The 18,894-nt window shown below is 35.7% G+C and overlaps 1 protein-coding gene across 14 annotated transcripts in view; it reads right to left on the bottom strand.

The window, feature by feature from the left end:
- Positions 1 to 18,894, bottom strand: part of git2a (G protein-coupled receptor kinase interacting ArfGAP 2a) — a 111,572-nt gene that overhangs the window by 46,535 nt on the left and 46,143 nt on the right. For 12 of the 14 annotated variants that reach the window (XM_073065840.1, XM_073065844.1, XM_073065843.1 and 9 more), the window contains exons 6-11: positions 18,527 to 18,657; positions 16,732 to 16,826; positions 14,502 to 14,547; positions 3,108 to 3,159; positions 1,745 to 1,817; positions 230 to 327 (exon numbers count right to left, since the gene is read on the bottom strand). In XM_073065840.1, the coding sequence (XP_072921941.1) occupies positions 230 to 327; positions 1,745 to 1,817; positions 3,108 to 3,159; positions 14,502 to 14,547; positions 16,732 to 16,826; positions 18,527 to 18,657 (495 nt within the window). The remainder of the gene's footprint in view (positions 1 to 229; positions 328 to 1,744; positions 1,818 to 3,107; positions 3,160 to 14,501; positions 14,548 to 16,731; positions 16,827 to 18,526; positions 18,658 to 18,894) is intronic. The other 2 variants (XM_073065841.1, XM_073065853.1) reach the window with 1 other exon arrangement.

Raw genomic sequence — 18,894 nt, 5'->3', positions numbered from 1 at the left:
CGTATGATGTGGGCGGCCATGGCTTATCCATGACCATGATATTTTATGGCAAATATTTTTAAGCAACAACTACAAGATCTAGCAGTAACAAAAAACCACTAAGCCAAAAATAAAGATAAAAGTTCTAAAAATCTAATATAGATTTACTTAGTTTATTAATACTGCCCATTGTTAAACCAGTAAAGTTCACAATAGTTTGACAAGTTAAACATATTTACACAAAGTGTACCTGATTTCTCGTTGCTGAATACTCTGGATTAACAGGAAGAAAGGGAATGACTGTTGTTTCTGTGACCAGCGTGCTGTGATTTTGAGTTGTTAGCCAAACTGCATACAGAAAAAATAATTCAACTTTGTTCCAGCACTATACAAAACAGAGCAACTCATCTATTCAGGCCTATACTGTATTTAACAGTGAATCACAGATTACCAGAACTAAATTCAGAGACAAGACCATGAAGATACTGCACTTGTGAAAAACGTTAATCTAGAAATTCGCACTCATCCTCCTAAAAGGTAACAGAAGCATGACCACTTCACTGGCCTGTCCATACATTTGTTTGGCCATCATGCTCTTCTCGACAGTTGCTGAACATGCTGTCACTAATCCTTTTGGCACCTTCTATTTTTGCAATTCCACCTCCAAAATTAGAACCTCATGATTTGAAATTAAATTACTCAATCTCAGTTTATTGTTGACAAATACTTTATTTGAAACTCCATCACCAATCAAAGTACAGATGATCCCTGTGTAAATGGCTCTGCAGGTAATGGAATTTCACAAATCACTACCCAACAGTATGAGATACAGGATAAAATGCACACAGAATAATTAGGGGGAAAAAAATAAACTTTTTTTTCAACTTGCATTTCTCCACGTGTGAGCAGGTGATGGATCTTCACGTTACAGAAAACTGTGATACTGACTTGCCTAGGAACTTAAGCACTCCCCCCTCCCCAAAATATGGAAGTCATCTGCACACCTAGTGAGTGAAGCATAGAGTTTTTACCCTTGTATACAGTGTGTGAGGGTAGAGACATCAGTAGGTAAACTATCACCAGAGCTCATATTTCCAGTTCACTCCATAAAAATGGGTCCTAACATACAGCACTATTATATACGGATATTGTCAGAGAAAGGGACACAATCTGAGCTTACATAAGTATATTGCAAAACAAAATATTTACCCTACCAAGTAAGCCAGAACTATCATAGAACAATATTCATTTTTTCAAGAAAAACATATAAAAACATTCATTGAATTTGTTTGTTCCGCAAAATTGTTGCTAAACTTTGAGAAATCCACATTGTCTTACTTCCAACTAGCTTACTACATAAAACAAGCTATGACATATTTGTGTGGGAATGGACCATGCACAATAATTTCTAGTTTGTTCTACAAGATCACATGGTGTATTAATACCTGAAACAAAAATACCCTGTTGGACCCAACTGAAAGAGCAACTGCCAGGAACAAGCATTTAGGACTGGAGTAAGGGTTATCTTAAAAAAAGTTCTAATGCTGTAAGGTCAATGTATTGGTACTACTGCTTTTGGGTAATTCTCATAAGTTTTAGGGGAAAATTGTGTCCTGAGAAAAGCTGAAAATAATTTGAGTACATTGAAAAGTAGTGCATCAAATATTCCAAACAGATTATCAAAGCAAAGTTACTGTACTTCATAAAAGCAGGCAAAGTTGTTAGAATTTCACAATATTAAAACAAAAAAAAAAGGAAGCCTCACCTGCATCAGTTTCTCTTCGATCTACTTCGTCATATACATCCATAGCTAGCTCCTCAAATAAGTGATTACTTAACTAGAAAGAGAAAGAACATTTTACTGCTGAGATAAAACATAATTAAGATGCAAACTATTTAAGAATGATTAAGATGCCTCTTAAGTATATAATTAAAACATTGGGACAGTTTGGAAAAATGATCGCTGTATAGAAGAAATTGTGAAAATAACCTACGTGCAGAAGATTTAAATAAAATACTAAAAGAGAAAATCTGTAGATGCTGGAAATCCAAAGCAACACACATAAAATAATGGAGGGGCTCAACAGGCCAGGCAGCATCAATGGGAAAGAGCAAGCATTCAACGTTTGGGCCAGACCCGAGTTCTGATGACAAGTTTCAATCTGAAACATCAACTGTTTACTCTTTTCCATAGATGCTGCTTGGCCTGCTGACTTCCTCCAGCATTTTGTACATGTTGCTTAAAAAACAATCTACCTTTGACTCCAAATTTCTCTTTGTGAAGAATTAGAAATCAAAAATAAATTTGCCTCTTCCTAGTTCTTTCCTTCCTTGCACATTTTTCTCTATACAGGACAAGAAAGGAGTTTGCATGCCTTCCAAATGTATTAGTAATACCTGGAAGAAATATGTCATCACCCACAAATAGTCTGACTGCCCTACTAAAGAACATCCTATGGATGGTGGTGACGAGATGGCTTTGCACTGTAATGTGAAGTGTGTGGTTGTTGTGGAAACAGAAGTATGCAGGATGACTCCAAAGTTGTGGCAGGAAGAGAGAGATAAATTGGTGAGTGGTGAGATAATCCAATTTTGTAGAGATACTTTTTCTGGGGAATGCAAATACATGCAAAATTTACTTAGATATGGGATGTTATGCAAGTTCTTAATTCTATACAGCATGTTCATCCATTACATTTTGTTTAGTATTAGTATGAGAGGTTACACACCTACTATCCTGAATTTCTTTTGATTTCTTCAAATGCTTTCACAAGATCAAAGAACAATTATATAATTCTTGCAAAGTGAATGGGATAAGTACATCTTAAGGTTGAAGGGTCAAGCCAAACAGTAAATGTAGCAGTCAAGCTGCAATAATTATTAAACACTAATTGCCTGTCAACCCTACTGTGCAAGGTATCAAATAATCACACATCTTCTTTGATATATTTGCTTTCCCCAGTGGTCAGGTCAAGAGAAAAGAGGATATGGATGTTTTGATGATCAATTAAAGAAACCAAATGCCCTAAACTTGTATGAAAAGGATTTTTTTAAGCCAGTTGTGGTATGACAGTGATTTTCCATGACAAACTACATCAGTTAGGGTGTTAGAAACAAAGAAAACCTACCGACTGAAGTTTTTTCTTTGCTGTCTTTGCCAATTCTGACAAATCTAAACTGCTAAAGAAAGATGACAAAGAATACCATTGTTAACAAAGTAATGCAAAGACTATTTTGATTGTTTTTAGTTTTGTTACTCTGATTTTCAAACAGTATAGCCACTGTTCTGGGCTACAAGCTTTGCTGAGAATGGGCATTGATCTTTTACTGCGAAAATTAACGAATTATGAAAAAGAAATAAACCTGTATTTAGAAGAATGCATTGTGCCTAAAGTAATATCTTATCCCAATGATAATGAGGGCAGTGTTTTAGTCATCAATAGTAAAAAGTTCATAATTTTAAGTGTATTTTTTTTTACAATGCGAGCATATATGATTCTTAAATTTAGTGTTCATGCGTCTAACTTCAAAAAGCTGACAAGTGTTGTCAGTGCCACACAAATTACCTAAGCATATTACTTCCCTGATCCAAATCCATCGTCAGACAGTTAAATCACCATAGTGACAATTTGAGGTTAGTGTTATAGGCTTGTTTTTCACAATTAAATATCAGGACCACAACATACACTCAGCTTAAAGTCAAGTATCTTAATGGATGTTAAACTGATATTCAACTAATGGACTTGTGTTTATTTTGTTACATATTACTTACAGGTGCCTTCATTCCAAAGAGTTGCATTTAAGAAATAAGTGGAAATATATTTAATTGGATTTATACAACGTGACAAACTATAATGTGGCAGAAACAAACACTATTAATCAAAGTGCTAATCAATGTATTCATTTCATTATAAAAATTATCAATTGGCCCATAATATAGCTAATATATAGATGTAGAATGAAACTGAAACACTGATCAAATTGTTGTCAACATGTTAGGAGAATAAGTAGAAATAAAACTTCCAAGATCCCCATGCCAGTTATTACCCAGTGACAGTCTGGCGAGTTGCATATAGAAAGCTAGACCAAGACGGACACTGGTGCATTCCAGCAGCAAATAATCTGTCAGGATCTGGGTTTATTGATGAAGAACCTAAAAACAAAATATTGCATAACTTGGATATCTACAGAAAAAACAGAAAATACTGGAAACACCCAGCAATCCATGGAGAGAAACAACTAACACTTCAGACTGATGAACCTTCCTAAGATCTGATCAGTTAGAAATGGTACAAGCCTTACACTGTAGAGAAACTGGAAGTGCTCATCCATTGCAGACTTCCTATTTGTTCTCTCTTGCCTCTTTCTCAGCAATGTAAAAATATAACCACTGGAACAGCATGAGGTATATATACTTAAATCTATGCTTGAAAAATAGCCATTTAGTTCAGATGCTAGGTGTGAGTGAAAAAAAATTAAGTATTATTGCCAAACAGAGAATAAAATTGGTAAAAAGAATGGAAAATAATGAACCATTAGTTTACTGGAAGGACAGCGATAGTAAGACTTGCTCAGTCCTTTTTGCTTGATCTTTTTGTTTCAGTATATTTTCCCCCAATAAACCTAGTGTTTAATTCTATTCAGGCTACGTCCACACTACACCGGATAAATCCATAACCGAAGCTTTTTCTCTTCGTTTTTACCCTCCGTCCACACTAAAACGACATTTTCGCCCCCCGAAATCGGCTTTTCAGAAACGCTTTCCAAGGTAGATATCTCTGATTCAGCAGATCAGTGTGGGCAGGTTAACCAGAGATATCTGAAAACGCTGTCAGACAGCAGCGCGCTATTTCATTGTTTTCTTGAACGCAACCTAACAATTTCAGAACAGACGGCAACGAGACTGAAGCCAGAAGAGTTAGAAATGTACTCACCAAATACTTTGACCCATAACTTACTGAATAAATAAGTATACTGTACTCACTTTGCCCTGTTTTCTGTCCTTGCTTGTATGAAGGTGGTTTACCCATTTATGCAAGTACTTCTCTGACAATAGATGTGTAACAGCCTAATGTAACATTGTATGGAAATACAAGATAACACTGATGCAGACATGTTTTACACATTTAACAATGGGTTTTATTAATGCAACAGAGTTAGTCAATTTTTCAATGTTCGTCATCAGCTGGGTCATACTGCCCGTGAACTCCTTGTTGGTTGCCTCCATACGCTTCAGTATTTGTTTTTTTTTACTTTTAAGTCCTCCTGTGCGAGAGCCAACAGCTGCCTGTCATTTAAGTTATTCTAGTCCGTAACTGAACAAACACAAACAAACATCTTTCATGGCAAGATTCGACACCAAATACGTTGCTTGTTTTCAATGGATGTGTCCGGCGCATGCGCAGTAGGCGGAGATTCACCAAAATCTCTGATTCAATGTGGACAGAGATATTTTTTAAAAACGCAAAGTGTGGATGCCTATCGTTTTTACGCAAAGCCGGCATTTTCAAAATTATCCGGTCTAGTGTGGATGTAGCCTCAGTAAGGAAATAGACATCACTACAGTCTCCCAGCCAGGATATAAGAAATGGCAGCACGAGATAGCCAAATTGTGCTTGAGCCGACTTTGCAGATCATTAAAGTAATGACTTATCTGATTTTGCCCTCAGCTCTACTTTTCTGCATTTTCCCCACAACCATTGTCTTCCTTACGCAACAAAAAAAATCCTTCTTGTACTTAAATATATTCAAGTGCTCATCCTCCACTGCTTTCTAGGGCGAGAAAAATATTCATGATCTTCTGTGAGAAGAAATTTCTTCTCACCTCACTCTTTGGAGGAGACACTTCTTTGTCAATCTTTATCCCAATATTTGAAAATTCCCCTCAAGAAAGGAAAAATCCACTCAACATTTACCTTGTGTAATCCCCACACAATTTTATATATTTCAATAGTACAGTACCACATAAATAACTTCTCCAGGAAAAACAAAAGAATTTGAATAAATTTAATGAAGATGGCTTAAAGTGAACGGTCACTTCTGCCCTTAAAAACCTCTTTTTGGGAAATAAACTCGGAAAACAAGAACACCATTAACCCTGCTCAGACCCATTTCTCTACTAAACACAATCATAAGTAGCCATCCACTCCAGTACTACAACTGTTTCCTCAATATCCCTTTGGCATTAAGCAATATATCTACCTCCCTCATTAATATACTTAATGATTTAATATGCACCACCATGTGGTAGAGAATTCCACAGGCTCACCATCTTCTGGATGAAAAAGTTTCTCTTGAACATTGTTCTAAAGGGCATGCCTCTTTCCCTAGACTGTGTACCTTTAGTTCTGAAATCTCTATCAGTCAGCAGCATCCTTCCTGTAACTGATCTATTTTGTCTGGAATTGAATATAGGATAAACAACATAAATACCCTTTGTACATCAGCCCTTCCATCCTATGAAACAGTCCAGTAAATTTTCATTGCACTCGCTCTATAGTGAGAACATCCATTCTCAGAGAGACCAAAACTGCATTCAAACTTCCAGATTTGGAATACTTTCTCCCAGATGTCTGTGATCTCTGTACAGTACATTAACTGAATTCAAGTTTCAGTCTATAATTGATTGGTAGCAAAACTCTCCACAATATCATATATCCTAGTAAAATATTGAGCAGATTCTCAGTTTTGTGACTATGCTGCAGGAACTCATTGATCCAGCAGATGGCAGCAACTTGTCCTTTTCATTACACAACTGATTCAAAACCATTGAGGAAATAAATGCAATTATAATATACTGTGGGCAGCACCTTTATGCTTAAGAATATACTGCTCACCATTCAAAGTATTAAATTTCTACTCCATTAATATTGTGTAAGTGCAACATAGCCATCAATAATGTTTTTTTAGTAAAAGGAAACTCATCACCATTCATTGCATGAACTTTAGTCCAACATCCAACACATCTTAGGTATTCACTTAAAGATTAAACAGATCTCCAAGTACTTATCCAGTAGTGACACCTCTGGATCAGGTTCCTAGGCCTTACCAGCTATTCCAACTGTGACAAATGGTTCATATTTCCCTCCTGCTATTATTCTGCACCTGCTGTTTCCCTTGTCCCATTACCAATAATTACGTCTTACATCAGTCACTGCAGACCTCCCTCCATCTTACTGCAGACTTTATCCTTTGCTTTTCAGCTGTCCCCACTACTGCTAAAAGTCATTAAATCTATAACAGCTTCCTGGCCAGATGGAAAAGACATCAACACAAAACATTAATTTGTTTTCATCTCCTTAAATTTTGTCTCACCTGTTGAGTGCAGCACTTATTTTTTGTAGATTTCCAGCTTCCATATTTTGTTTTTATTCAGGCCAGATTAACATTGGATGTGTAAATGTGAAACAGCCTCTATTTTGAAAGCAAACATTTTGACCGTATATATTTCTAATCTCCACATTTATTAACTTTGAAGATGAATGCCAAACAGCAAAAAAAGTGAGCGAACTGAACAGAGGATTCAAAGACAAAGAGAAAACTTAACTATTTAAATTTGCTACATCTTTAAGTATTAAATAAGCTACTCCAAAAACCAAAATAGCAATGAGTTCAAAATTGAGTATAGCAGCATCACACTGGTTAAAGCTAGTTACATCCTGTTTGTAATAACATACAAGTCAAGTCAATTGTCATTTAACTTTATACATGCATACTGCTAAATGAGGCAATGTTTCTCCAGACTAGGATGTAAAACACAGTAGCACACAAAACACACAAAAACTAAGGAAAATATCACTTATTAACTCTTTTCTAACTGATTTTGGCCTGGTTGAAATTTGGAGACATTTACATCCTAATGATAGAGATTATTCTTTTTTTCACACATTCACAAAAATATTCGAGAATCGATTACTTTATAGTTGATCCCCGATTTTTGTCCAAAGTCCAGAAACGTGAATATGATGCTATAGTTCTTTCGGATCATGCGCCTTTAAGTTTAGCTTTTGAATTGAATGATGTCATTATTGCAAATTTGCCTTGGCATTTTCCAGAAAATTTATTACGAAGTCCAGACTTTGTCAAATTTATTGAGACTCAGATAAAAGAGTTTTTTCTTTTTAACAATACAGGAGATGGATCAAAATTGATTATATGGGATACATTTAAAGCATATTTGCGCGGTCAGATAATTTCCTATTCAGCTAAGCTTAAGAAACAGACAAAAACAGAGTTAGATAAAATTTCCAAACAAATTAAAGACTTGGATAATATTTATGCAGTCTCTCCTAACATTGATTTATTTAAACAAAGAGTTGAACTCCAATCACAATATAATTTATTATTAACTTATCCTATTGAAAGAAATTTACTTAAATTGAAAAGTCTATTTAATGTGTTTGGAGATAAAAATAATAAGCTATTAGCATCTTAATTAAAAGCAGTTAGAGCTAAAAGACAAATTTTAAAAATTCGTAAGGGAGATGGAAGTTTAGCACGCAATTATGAAGATATTAATAAAATTTTTCAAGACTTTTATATTGAACTTTATAAATCTCAGTTTCCAGTTGATTCTTCTAAAATGAATGCCTCTTTACAAAAGATTGATTTTTCTCAAATTTCTGCTGAAGATCAACAAACTCTTGACGCTCGTATTACTGAAAGTGAAATTCAGAAAAATATTTTTTCAATGCAATCTGGTAAAGCTCCTGGACTGAATGGATTCTGTAGGATTTTATAAAAAATTTGAAAATTTTCTCTCTTCATATATGTTGGAAATGCTTAAAGATTCTTTTTTTGATAAGAGAGTTACCTCCTACATTTTATGAAGCTTCTATTTCTTTAATTCTTAAGAAAGATAAAGATTCTACTGACTGTGCTTCATATAGACTTATTTCATTATTAAATGTGGATGCTAAACTTCTCTCAAAAATAATAACTAATTGGCTGGAAAATATTTTAGCTAAAATTATTTCAATAATTTTGTAAAGGGCCGTTATTCCTTTTCTAATGTTCGGAGATTGTTAAATATTGCCCAATCATTCAGGGTTTTTAAGGAGGAGATTGACAGGTATCTAATTAGTCAGGTTATCAAGGGATATGGGAAAAAAGCCGGAAATTGGAACTAGAGGGGAGAATAGTTTAGCTCATGGTAGAGTGAAGGAGCAGACTCGATGGGCTGAATGGCCTACTTCTGCTCCTTTGTCTTGTGATCTTCTGATTATATATTCATCCTTCTCTAAGACTCCCCAATGTGTCATTTCTCTGGATGCTGAAAAGGCATTTGATAGAGTTGAATGGAAATACTTATTTATTGTTTTAGACAAATTCAGCTTTGGTATTAATTTTAATAAGTGGATCAGAATGATATATAAAAGCCCTATTGCTACTATTATTACTAACAATTGCAGATCTCCTTTTTTCTCGGCTTTCACAGGGTACGAGACAAGGATGTCCGTTTAGTCCTTTGTTATTTAATTTGGTGCTGGAACCCTTGGCTATTGCACTTCATGAAGCTAAAGATATTCATGTAATTTTTATAAATGGGACTGTTCATAAGATCTCTCTTTATTCTGACAATCTTTTAGTTTACATTTCGCATCGTGAAGAATCCATTCCTAGCTTATTAAAACTATTAAATGATTTTGGAAAGTTTTCAGGATATAAACTAAATCTTCATAAAAGTGAATTATTTCCCCTAAATAACTCTGCTTCTATATATGATGATATTCCTTTTAGAGTTACGGACTCATTTAAATATTTAGGTATTATCATCACTAAAAATTAAAAAGATCTTTATAAAGCTAATTTGGTTCCTTTAGTTGATTTTATGAAGCAATTATTTTGTAGATGGAACCCACTTACATTTTTGTTAGTCGGTTGAATTCATGCAGTTAAAATGATGATTTTACCAACATTTTTATATGTCTTTCAAAATATCCCTTTTTTTAAACTAAGAAGTTCTTCGATCAGGTTGACTCCATTATTTCATCTTTTGTTTGGAATAATAAAAGACCAAGAATTGCTAAATATCATTTACAAAAATTAAAAAAAGATGGGAGGTCTTGCTTTGCCAAATTTGAGAATATATTATTGGGCTGTTAATATACATTATATGTGTTTTTGGTTATATTGGACTGATAAAAATGAACGACCACCTTGGGCTGATTTGGAATTGAATGTGGTGAAACAGTTTCATTTAACCTCATTATTAGGAGCTGCTTTGCCTGTACAACTGGCCAAAATTACTAATTTAAATTTATATCCTATAATTAAGCAGTTATTACAAATTTGGTTCCAGTTTTATATCTTTTTTTAATCTTAAAAAATTTAAACTTTTTAGTTTAATTTATCGAAATTATTTATTTAAACCTTCATTAAGTGATCCTACTTTTCTTTTTGAGGAATAAAGGGGTTTATTCCTTCACGGATTTGTTCCAAGATGGCCGACTGATATCTTTTGAGAAATTAATAACTAAATACTCTCACATTCATATTTCTTGTAATATCTTCAGGTCAGACACTTCTTACAAAAATACTTAAGTAATTTCCCATAAATACAAGATTCTGACCTGTTAAGTTATTATTTTAAAAATGAATCCTTTAGTGAAGGGTTTTATTGGGAAAATTTATAACTTATTGTTACAGCAACACAATTATCCTTCACTTAAGATTAAGCAAGATTGGGAGAGAGAGCTTAACATGACTTTGATAGCAGAAGACTGGTTGCGGATTTTGACGTTTGTCAATTCTTCTTTGATTTGTGCCAATCACTCTTTAATTCAATTTAAAATTGTACATCATTACTTCTTGACAAAGGAGAGACCGTTTAAAATGTTTCCTAATGTCGATAGTGTGACAGATGTAAAACCGAGACAGCCACATTGACACATATACTTTGGTTGTGTTCTGTATTGAAACATTTTTGGAAGTCTATTTTCACTACAATTTCTAAAGCTTTAAAAATTAATTTACAATCGAATAAATTGAGAGTTTTATTTGGTATAATCCCTCAATATATTCATGGTATTTCTCTATCAGACCAACATGTAATTGCATTTGTTACATTATTGGGCAGAAGGGCTATTCTGTTGAAATGGAAAGATGCTTCTGCTCCAACTTTGATACAATGGTTTTCCCAGGTGATGTTATGTCTTAGTTTGGAGAAAATTAGAAGTCGAACTTTTGATCCTCGATTTGATTTTGAGAAAAGGTGGGGTTCATTCGCCTGCTACTATCATCTGATTTGAGTTAATTAATATGGTTTCCTTCCAATTTTTCTTTTAAGTGGATTTGAGTCGGCAGATTGATGTCTTCTTTATGGAAGCTTGTATGATGTGTAGCTCCAGGGTTCTGCTCCCAATAGTTTTGTTTCTGCTTTTTTTTTTAAGAAAAGTTAGTAGGGGTTCTTTTATTCCTTCTTTTTCTTTCAAAAAAAAATTCTTAACATTATTTTTAAATTATTGATATATTGCTTAGCTTTGTCAATCAGTTATTTGCTAATTTAATTCCTTATTGCACATAATGACATACTGACTTAATGTATCTTTTTTGTCAATCTTCAATAATACAAAGATTTTTAAATGGAAAATAAAAATTAGACCTACATAAACAGAGTAAAGTGCACAAATTAAATATTGTAGGGTACAGTATAAATTACCGTGACACTTCAAATGTGATGTGGCAAAGTATTCAGAAGTCTAATGACCTAAAGGAAGAAGCTGTTTCCCATCCTGATCTTTGTCTTTATACATCAGAGCTTCCTGCCTTACAGCATCCTTCTTGCCAGAGGATACCAGTTGGATGGGTGGGATAATACTTGATAATACTAAGGGCCCTGCCTACGCAGCGTTCCTGATAACTCCCCTTGATGGATGGTAGAAAGATCCCTATGATCCTCTCAATTGTTCTCACAGTCCTTTGTATGGACTTCTGGACTGATGCTCTGCTGCTCCCATACCAGAAGATGATGCAGATTGTCAGAATGCTCTTAACGTCTTAATGGTTCTCTTGTGCCTTCTAATTCAGGGAGGAGATAGAGAGACCAGGCAATATGGATGTATATATTCTAAGAGAAAACAAGATAAAATAACAAGAGCACAGGAAGACAGTGTGAAAATAAATTACTTTCTCAACAGTTGGTGCCCATGTAGAATATTGATGAAACTGCTTAAATGGCAAGTTAAAGGAAGATCATTTTAAAACTTTAATATGCTATTTGCCTCTTCTATGGAAGTGTTTTACTGTACATTTTTAATAAATTAAAGCTGCATTTATTTGCTTCCTGCTTCACCAAAATCTTTCAACTGATTTGACAGGGAAAGTAGCACTTTCATAAAGGATTGCGGTCAACATTCAGCAACTGCACTAAAAGCAAAATGGAAGTGACGGAAGAAATCTGTAGTGAAAACAGAAAATGCCGGGAATTCTCAGCAAAGGTCAGCAAGAATTGAAAGCAGTTTTTACAGATTACAAACAAGAAGAAATTGTGAAAGGAAATAACAATAGATGGCCATTTTCTAGGGCAGGAACCAATAAATGGAGACAATGTCAAAAAAATGAATGATAATCAGCAACAAACAAAAAACTATCCAAGGCTCAGTTTCTAAAAAGTAATACAAGTGTTCTACAGCAACCTTTTTTTAAATGCTATGGACCCCTACTATTAACTAGGGGGTCGATGGACCTCAGCTTGGGAATCCCTGCTCTACAGGTATTGCAAAGTCAAACTCCAGTTTGAAAAACAGCAGCACTACAGACAAAACATTCCATTGAAGAATATAAATTATGCAATTTTATACAAGAACAAAAGTAGAACAGAAAAAGGTTTATTGTAACGCAAGTGATCATAGTGTTGCCATACAGAGGTAGGATTTAGAGTTTTAGGGTGGAGATGTCTAATTCTCGAAGGCATAGCTTTAAGCAGAGAGGGGAGAGGTTTAAAGGAGATTTACTAAGTCAATCCCCTCATTGCCTCCAAGCTTTCTCACACTCGGTGGAAACTGCTATGAATATGCTGCCAAGGAAAGTGATGGAAGCAGATACAACAGCAACACTTTAGGAGCCATTTAGACAGGGAGAAGAACAGCAGAGAATAGAGGGATACAGATCACATGCAGGCAGATGGTCTAAATTGGTATTGCCATAATAGCTGTTACAGGCATCAAGGGTGGAAAGAACTTTTCTTGTGTTATTCTGTGCTCCATGCAAATTGACGATGATATAATTGACCAGTAAACTGTACTTCAGTTTCACAGGTCAGCAAAAATATCCTCAGATCAGAAAATAGAGAACAAAAACTACACTTGAGAGCAAGCTCCATTTCATACTATCTCACTTCCTATTAATGTAGAACATAGTGTAAAAACGTAGTTACATGCACCAAATCCAAAATTATACTATAAAGATTATAAAATAATTCAACAATTCCATTAAGTTGGTCCAAAGTACAAAAACTAAAAGTGTAAATAATAATGTCTTGTGTTATCAGTGCTTTGTTAAAATTCCTTTATAAAGTTGATAGATGTGTTAATAGTGAAGTTACATTTGTAACAAGTGCGATTCAAACACAATTGGTACGGACAGCAGTCAATTCATTATAAATGAGAAGAAAAACAATCTGCTGGGGAATCTCAGCAGGTAAAACAGCATTTATGTAGGGAAAGGAATGCTAGCACTTTAATCCAAAATATTAACACTCCTTCCCCACCCACACCACTTAGATGCACCTTAACCTGCTATATTCCTCCAACAGATTGTTTTTTAGTTGTAGTCTCTTTTTGCCAATGTTTGCTGAAATTTTATTCCAAGTTAGAGAATAACAAATTGAAAAATTAAACAATACACAATTTTCAAAAGTGATACCACACATCACAACAAAAACTGACAGTTATGGGGTCAAAATGTTAAACAGGTTACTTGAGCAAATCTGGAAAGAAATTCGCAATACTAAATATTTGAGATTGACAAAAGGGTATGCAAGTGAAATCAATGAATTGTAATTATCACCTCACAGAATGAAATGTGGATAAAGGAATTTATAGCAAGAAAGACAATCAGTTGTAGCCTGTAAACTACCTGCAGGAGCCACGTCTCTATTTTCTGTCTGTATTGTAATTTGTCATGTGGGTTTGGGTGTAGTAGACTGCTAATTTTGCTATCGCGACGCTAGTTTCATTAGTTTTTTTTATAATCGCTACTTTTGATTGTTCTTTGTCAATTTCCTAATAAAGGATTGAATGTACTTTTGTTTTTGACTTGGAGCTCAGTTATTTGGAAGCATGTTAATTCCCTCACTCTGTCTCTCAGCAGTTTGTGATTTGTTTTTCCAAGTCGTCGCTACTACAATTACCGTAGCTTAAAATGGAGGGGGCATGTCTCAACATGATGAGCACTAGATGGCACACCATCATCTTGCAGGGAACTCCTAAAACCAGCAGATCAGAATAGTGATTGGTGGATTTACACTCAGAATCAGTCAAGCACCAATTCATTCTGTGTCACAATAAAAATCTCTGGCTCACCTATCAGCCATCTGTGGAATTATGAAGTGCTGTCCATTCTTGTGATCTGGAATACAAGATATTTGAATTGTGGCATGGTCTGAACAAAAGGCATGATAAAACTGTGCGCAAGTGCAGTGATGATAAACAACAAATAACCGAATCAGAAGCTGTCAATCACACTATCACACATTCTACAGCGCCTTTATTTTCTGAGGAGCATCAAGAAAGCTCACCTCTGTCCCAGGATACTGATGGACTTTTACCGCTGTACCAATGAGAGCATACTCACCAACTGCATCTCAGTGTGGTATGGCAACTGTCCTGCATCGGACTGCGAAAGCACTCCAGTGTGTGGTGAAAACTGCCCAGTGGATTATTGGCACCCAATTGCCCACCAGTGAGAACATCTACCATAAACGCTGCCTGGGCAGGGTGAAAAGCATTATCAAGGATGCATCTCACTCTCTTCCCATCCGGTAGGTGCTACAGGAGCCTCCGCTCCCGCACCAGCAGGCGCAGGAAGAGCTTCTTCCTTGAGGCTGTGACCCTGCTGAACTTCACATCACAGCACTAAGCAGTATTGCACCCATATTGTACTGTCTCAGTACTTCTGTATTTGTGTGCTGTAGCACTTACTTTTTATTCACAGTTATTTTGTAAATAACACTATTCTTTGCATTTCTGGTTAGATGCTAACTGCATTTCATTAGCTTTGTTTCTGTACTCCACACAATGACAATAAAGTTGAATCTGATCTAATCTATAGCAAGTCTCCGTTGAAGAAATACCTCACAGGACATGAAGAACACATCCCTCATTGCAATTTCTGGCCAGATGCAGGTACTCCTTTCTTACTGAGGAAGGGAAGTTGTTACTCAGAGCATAATATGTGGTTTAAGGATATTGCAGAACTGAACTATGTGAGGTACATAACAAGTTTACTGAAATGCTGCTGCATGACACAGCATTACACAATGCTTTGCAGATGAATGCCAAATAACAAAAAGTGAGAACAGAACAATAGATTAGAATTCAATTTGAAAGCATTTTAAAATGTGAAGTTCACAAATTGATCTGCAGTGTTGTATTGGCCATGTATTAATGTAAGCATTAAGGGGAACCGGACTCAGTAAATTAAACAGATAATCCTATTGAGCAAGTATTATTGCATACAGTATATAACCATTACAGAGAACTCACAGTACTAAATAACCTACTCTCTAAACCACTACAGCAATAGAAATTCCAAACTTTTACTGTGGCGTTATGCTGGATACAACCTGTTAAATGCAGCCCATAAGCATATAAATGGATATCCCACAAAAAGAAAACAAGAAAAAAAAACACGAATAAATTATTACAATGAATGGGAAGGAAACAATTTTCTAAATGGCTGCAGTCCACACAACACATAGATGAAATTGCATAAACTTAATACAGTTTTAGCCTCTGCTGTGTAGGTGGTGTTTCACTGAACATTTTAAAATTTAGAATAACATTTATTCCCTTCACCAAAATCCAATGACTTGAAAGGGGAAATTATAATTTACAATGAATTGGGGTCAACATATTTCAGATCACTCATTTTCCCCTCTCATTTTAAGGTTCAAACATTGAAGCAGAATAATTGTTTTCCCTCATCCAAGTGCTGCAGTGGTCTCCAGTGCAGTGAAAAAGAAGGTTGGCTCTTCTTAACTTGCAGCCAACTCATTCCAAAGTACTTTTCAATCAACATTTATTTTCTGCTCAGCTGTGAGTTATTGCATAATCTAGAATTAAGAAGTGTTCCGCCATTCTTTCCTCTGGCAGGCAAACCAGAATCTTAACATGAGCTGAAAACTGCACCTAGTCCCTTCCCTTCTTGCTTCAAACAATCAACAACTATTTTCTTCCCCATCTAAACCTAGTCATTTCCTCACTTACTGTAAGGCATTGACTTCCTGCCTAGTAGTTCCTAATCACCTTTTGTTCTTGTCCCATAGAAAAGGGGTGGAATTATTTAATAGATTCTTTAATTTGTACATTTCTGTTTGCAGTGGATGCCCTTGGCCAACATTTGTAAACATTGCAGTGTTATAATTAAAAACAGTTGTTCAGCTTATTGGAATCACAAGTGCAAGCTTGCATCCCAAGTCAAATTGCATTCCTCAGATCAGCCCTTCGGCAAAATATTGGTTGAATTGTAATTGTCTATGAAACAGGAGTGAGCAAATCTGCCTCAATTCTGCAGTACAATTCTTGTACCTACCTGGTTTCCTTCCACAGAGAAAGAAGGCAAGTCTATCAGTGAGTTCATACTGAATTTCTACCAAACGATCTGCTAGCTCATGGTGTCCTGCTTGCCTACAACACAAGAACAGCATTTTGTCAGTTACCGTAGATGTCGGATTATAAGCCGCTACTTTTTTCCCACATTTTGAACAGCTTTGAACTCTGCGGCCTTTAATACTGTGCGGCTAATGCATGATTTTTTTCATGCCGCCAAAAACATTTTGCCTCGTAACAGTAGACCAGTAAAATTGATGAGTAGTTCACAGAGGTCCAATGAAATTGTATGATAAATCAAGCGCACTTTCACAATTAAATTATTGTAAATCAGTCATTTGTACTCACCCTCATCAACATGGAAAACACTCGAAGAAAAGCATTGTGCTGCCTTTATGGCAGTTATTTAGTTTATAATATTTTCGCTTAGTAATTCATTTTCTAGTTAAAGTTAGAAGTGTTTTAACTATATTTGTTTTCTGTACTACATCGCGGGATGCTATGACGTCACACCCGGTTTCGCCGCATCTTGTGGGAAAAATGCCAGTTTGCGATAAACGGGAAGGCGGGGGGCGAGCGGCGGAGCCAAAACTTTTCCTGGTAGGCTGCAGTTTATATATTTTTTACCAGTCGTTAGGAGATATTGGAATGTTGTTCAGTGAAAAAGTATACGCAACGTATATTTAAAAGTAGCCGCGTTACAGGCACGGTTCGAAAAAAAGCATTTGCAATATGTATTTGTTTATGTTACCATATGGATTTAATTAAAAGTTAAAAAATCCTCACGTGTAATATCTTTCTGTGTAAATATCTCATATTACAACGTGGGACACCTGCGGCCGAAAATCCGGTGCGGCCTGTACAAGTAAAAAATTGATTTTCTTTCTAAAATTAGAGCCAGCGGCTTTTAATCAGGTGCGCTCTGTAGTCCGGAATCTACGGTAGTAGAATTCCATTTCTGAATTTCCACTATTTAAACTCAAAGCAAAAAGTGGATAAAGTATTGTAAATACTTCAAATTTCACAGGATTGAAGACCACAAAGACAGTGACATTATACACTGAACAGCAGGTGACAAAACAGATAATTCAATTCTCATTCTTGAATAAGTTGAGACCATCACACACACTATTTTTCACCAATGAAGTCAGTGTTCAAGATAAAGGTTTTAAGACAGTAATCAGGGAGAAATAAAGGGGGAGCGGAGCACGAGAGGGAGATGGAGAACAAGCAAAGAGCGATGGGTAGAGAGAGAAAAAAAGGAGGGGGAAGGGGGGAAATAAATAAGGGATGGGGTCACCCCTTTCTTTCTTCCTAGGCCTCCCGTCCCATGATCCTTCCCCTTCTCCAGCTCTGTATCCCTTTTACCAATCACCTTTCACGCTCTTAGCTTCACCCCACCCCCTCCTGTCTTCTCCTATCATTTTGGATTTCCCCCTCCCCCTCCTACATTCAAATCTCTTACTATCTTTTCTTTCAGTTAGTCCTGACAAAGGGTCTCGGCCCGAAACGTCAACAGTACTTCTTCCTATAGATGCTGCCTGGCCTGCTGTGTTCACCAGCATTCTGTGTGTGTTGCTTGAATTACCAGCATCTGCAGATTTTGTGTTTGCGGACACAATTATTAATCCATTTCATAAAAAGTAAAGCAGCCAATACTGTCCAAAATGTCTTTCATAACAGAAAATGATGCATTTGACTTTGAATTAGCACAAGATCTACAATATCCTCTACTATTATGAGAAAGGCGCCTAAAAGGCCTTTTTATGGTAGCTAACCTTGCATTGTCACTTGGAGTTTTGCCATTAGCATCAGGAGCACCAGGATCAGCACCATATACTGCCAGTAGTTCAGCCTGTAGAATCTGACCTCCTTTACTTGCCACATGAAGAGGAGTGTTTCCTTTCTCCTAAAATTCAAAAGGATTTTTTTTTAAAAGAATCGAAGCAGCTTCACTTTCATATTAAGTATTTACATTCAACAAGATGGCAGTGCTCTACAAAAAGAACCTCCGTACAACATTGAGGGTTACGTTGGCAAAGCTATGTTTATTGCACATTCTGAGCAAGGATAAAAAAATTTATATGTGTAATGGGAAGCTTGCTAATCTATTCACTGGATATAAACAATCAACCAATCAATTCAA

The sequence above is a fragment of the Hemitrygon akajei genome, chromosome 14 (genome assembly GCF_048418815.1).
Source record: "Hemitrygon akajei chromosome 14, sHemAka1.3, whole genome shotgun sequence".
Classification (NCBI taxonomy): Eukaryota; Metazoa; Chordata; class Chondrichthyes; order Myliobatiformes; family Dasyatidae; genus Hemitrygon; species Hemitrygon akajei.
Note: the sequence above shows the minus strand (reverse complement) of the source record. Positions and strands in the feature narration are given on the sequence as shown.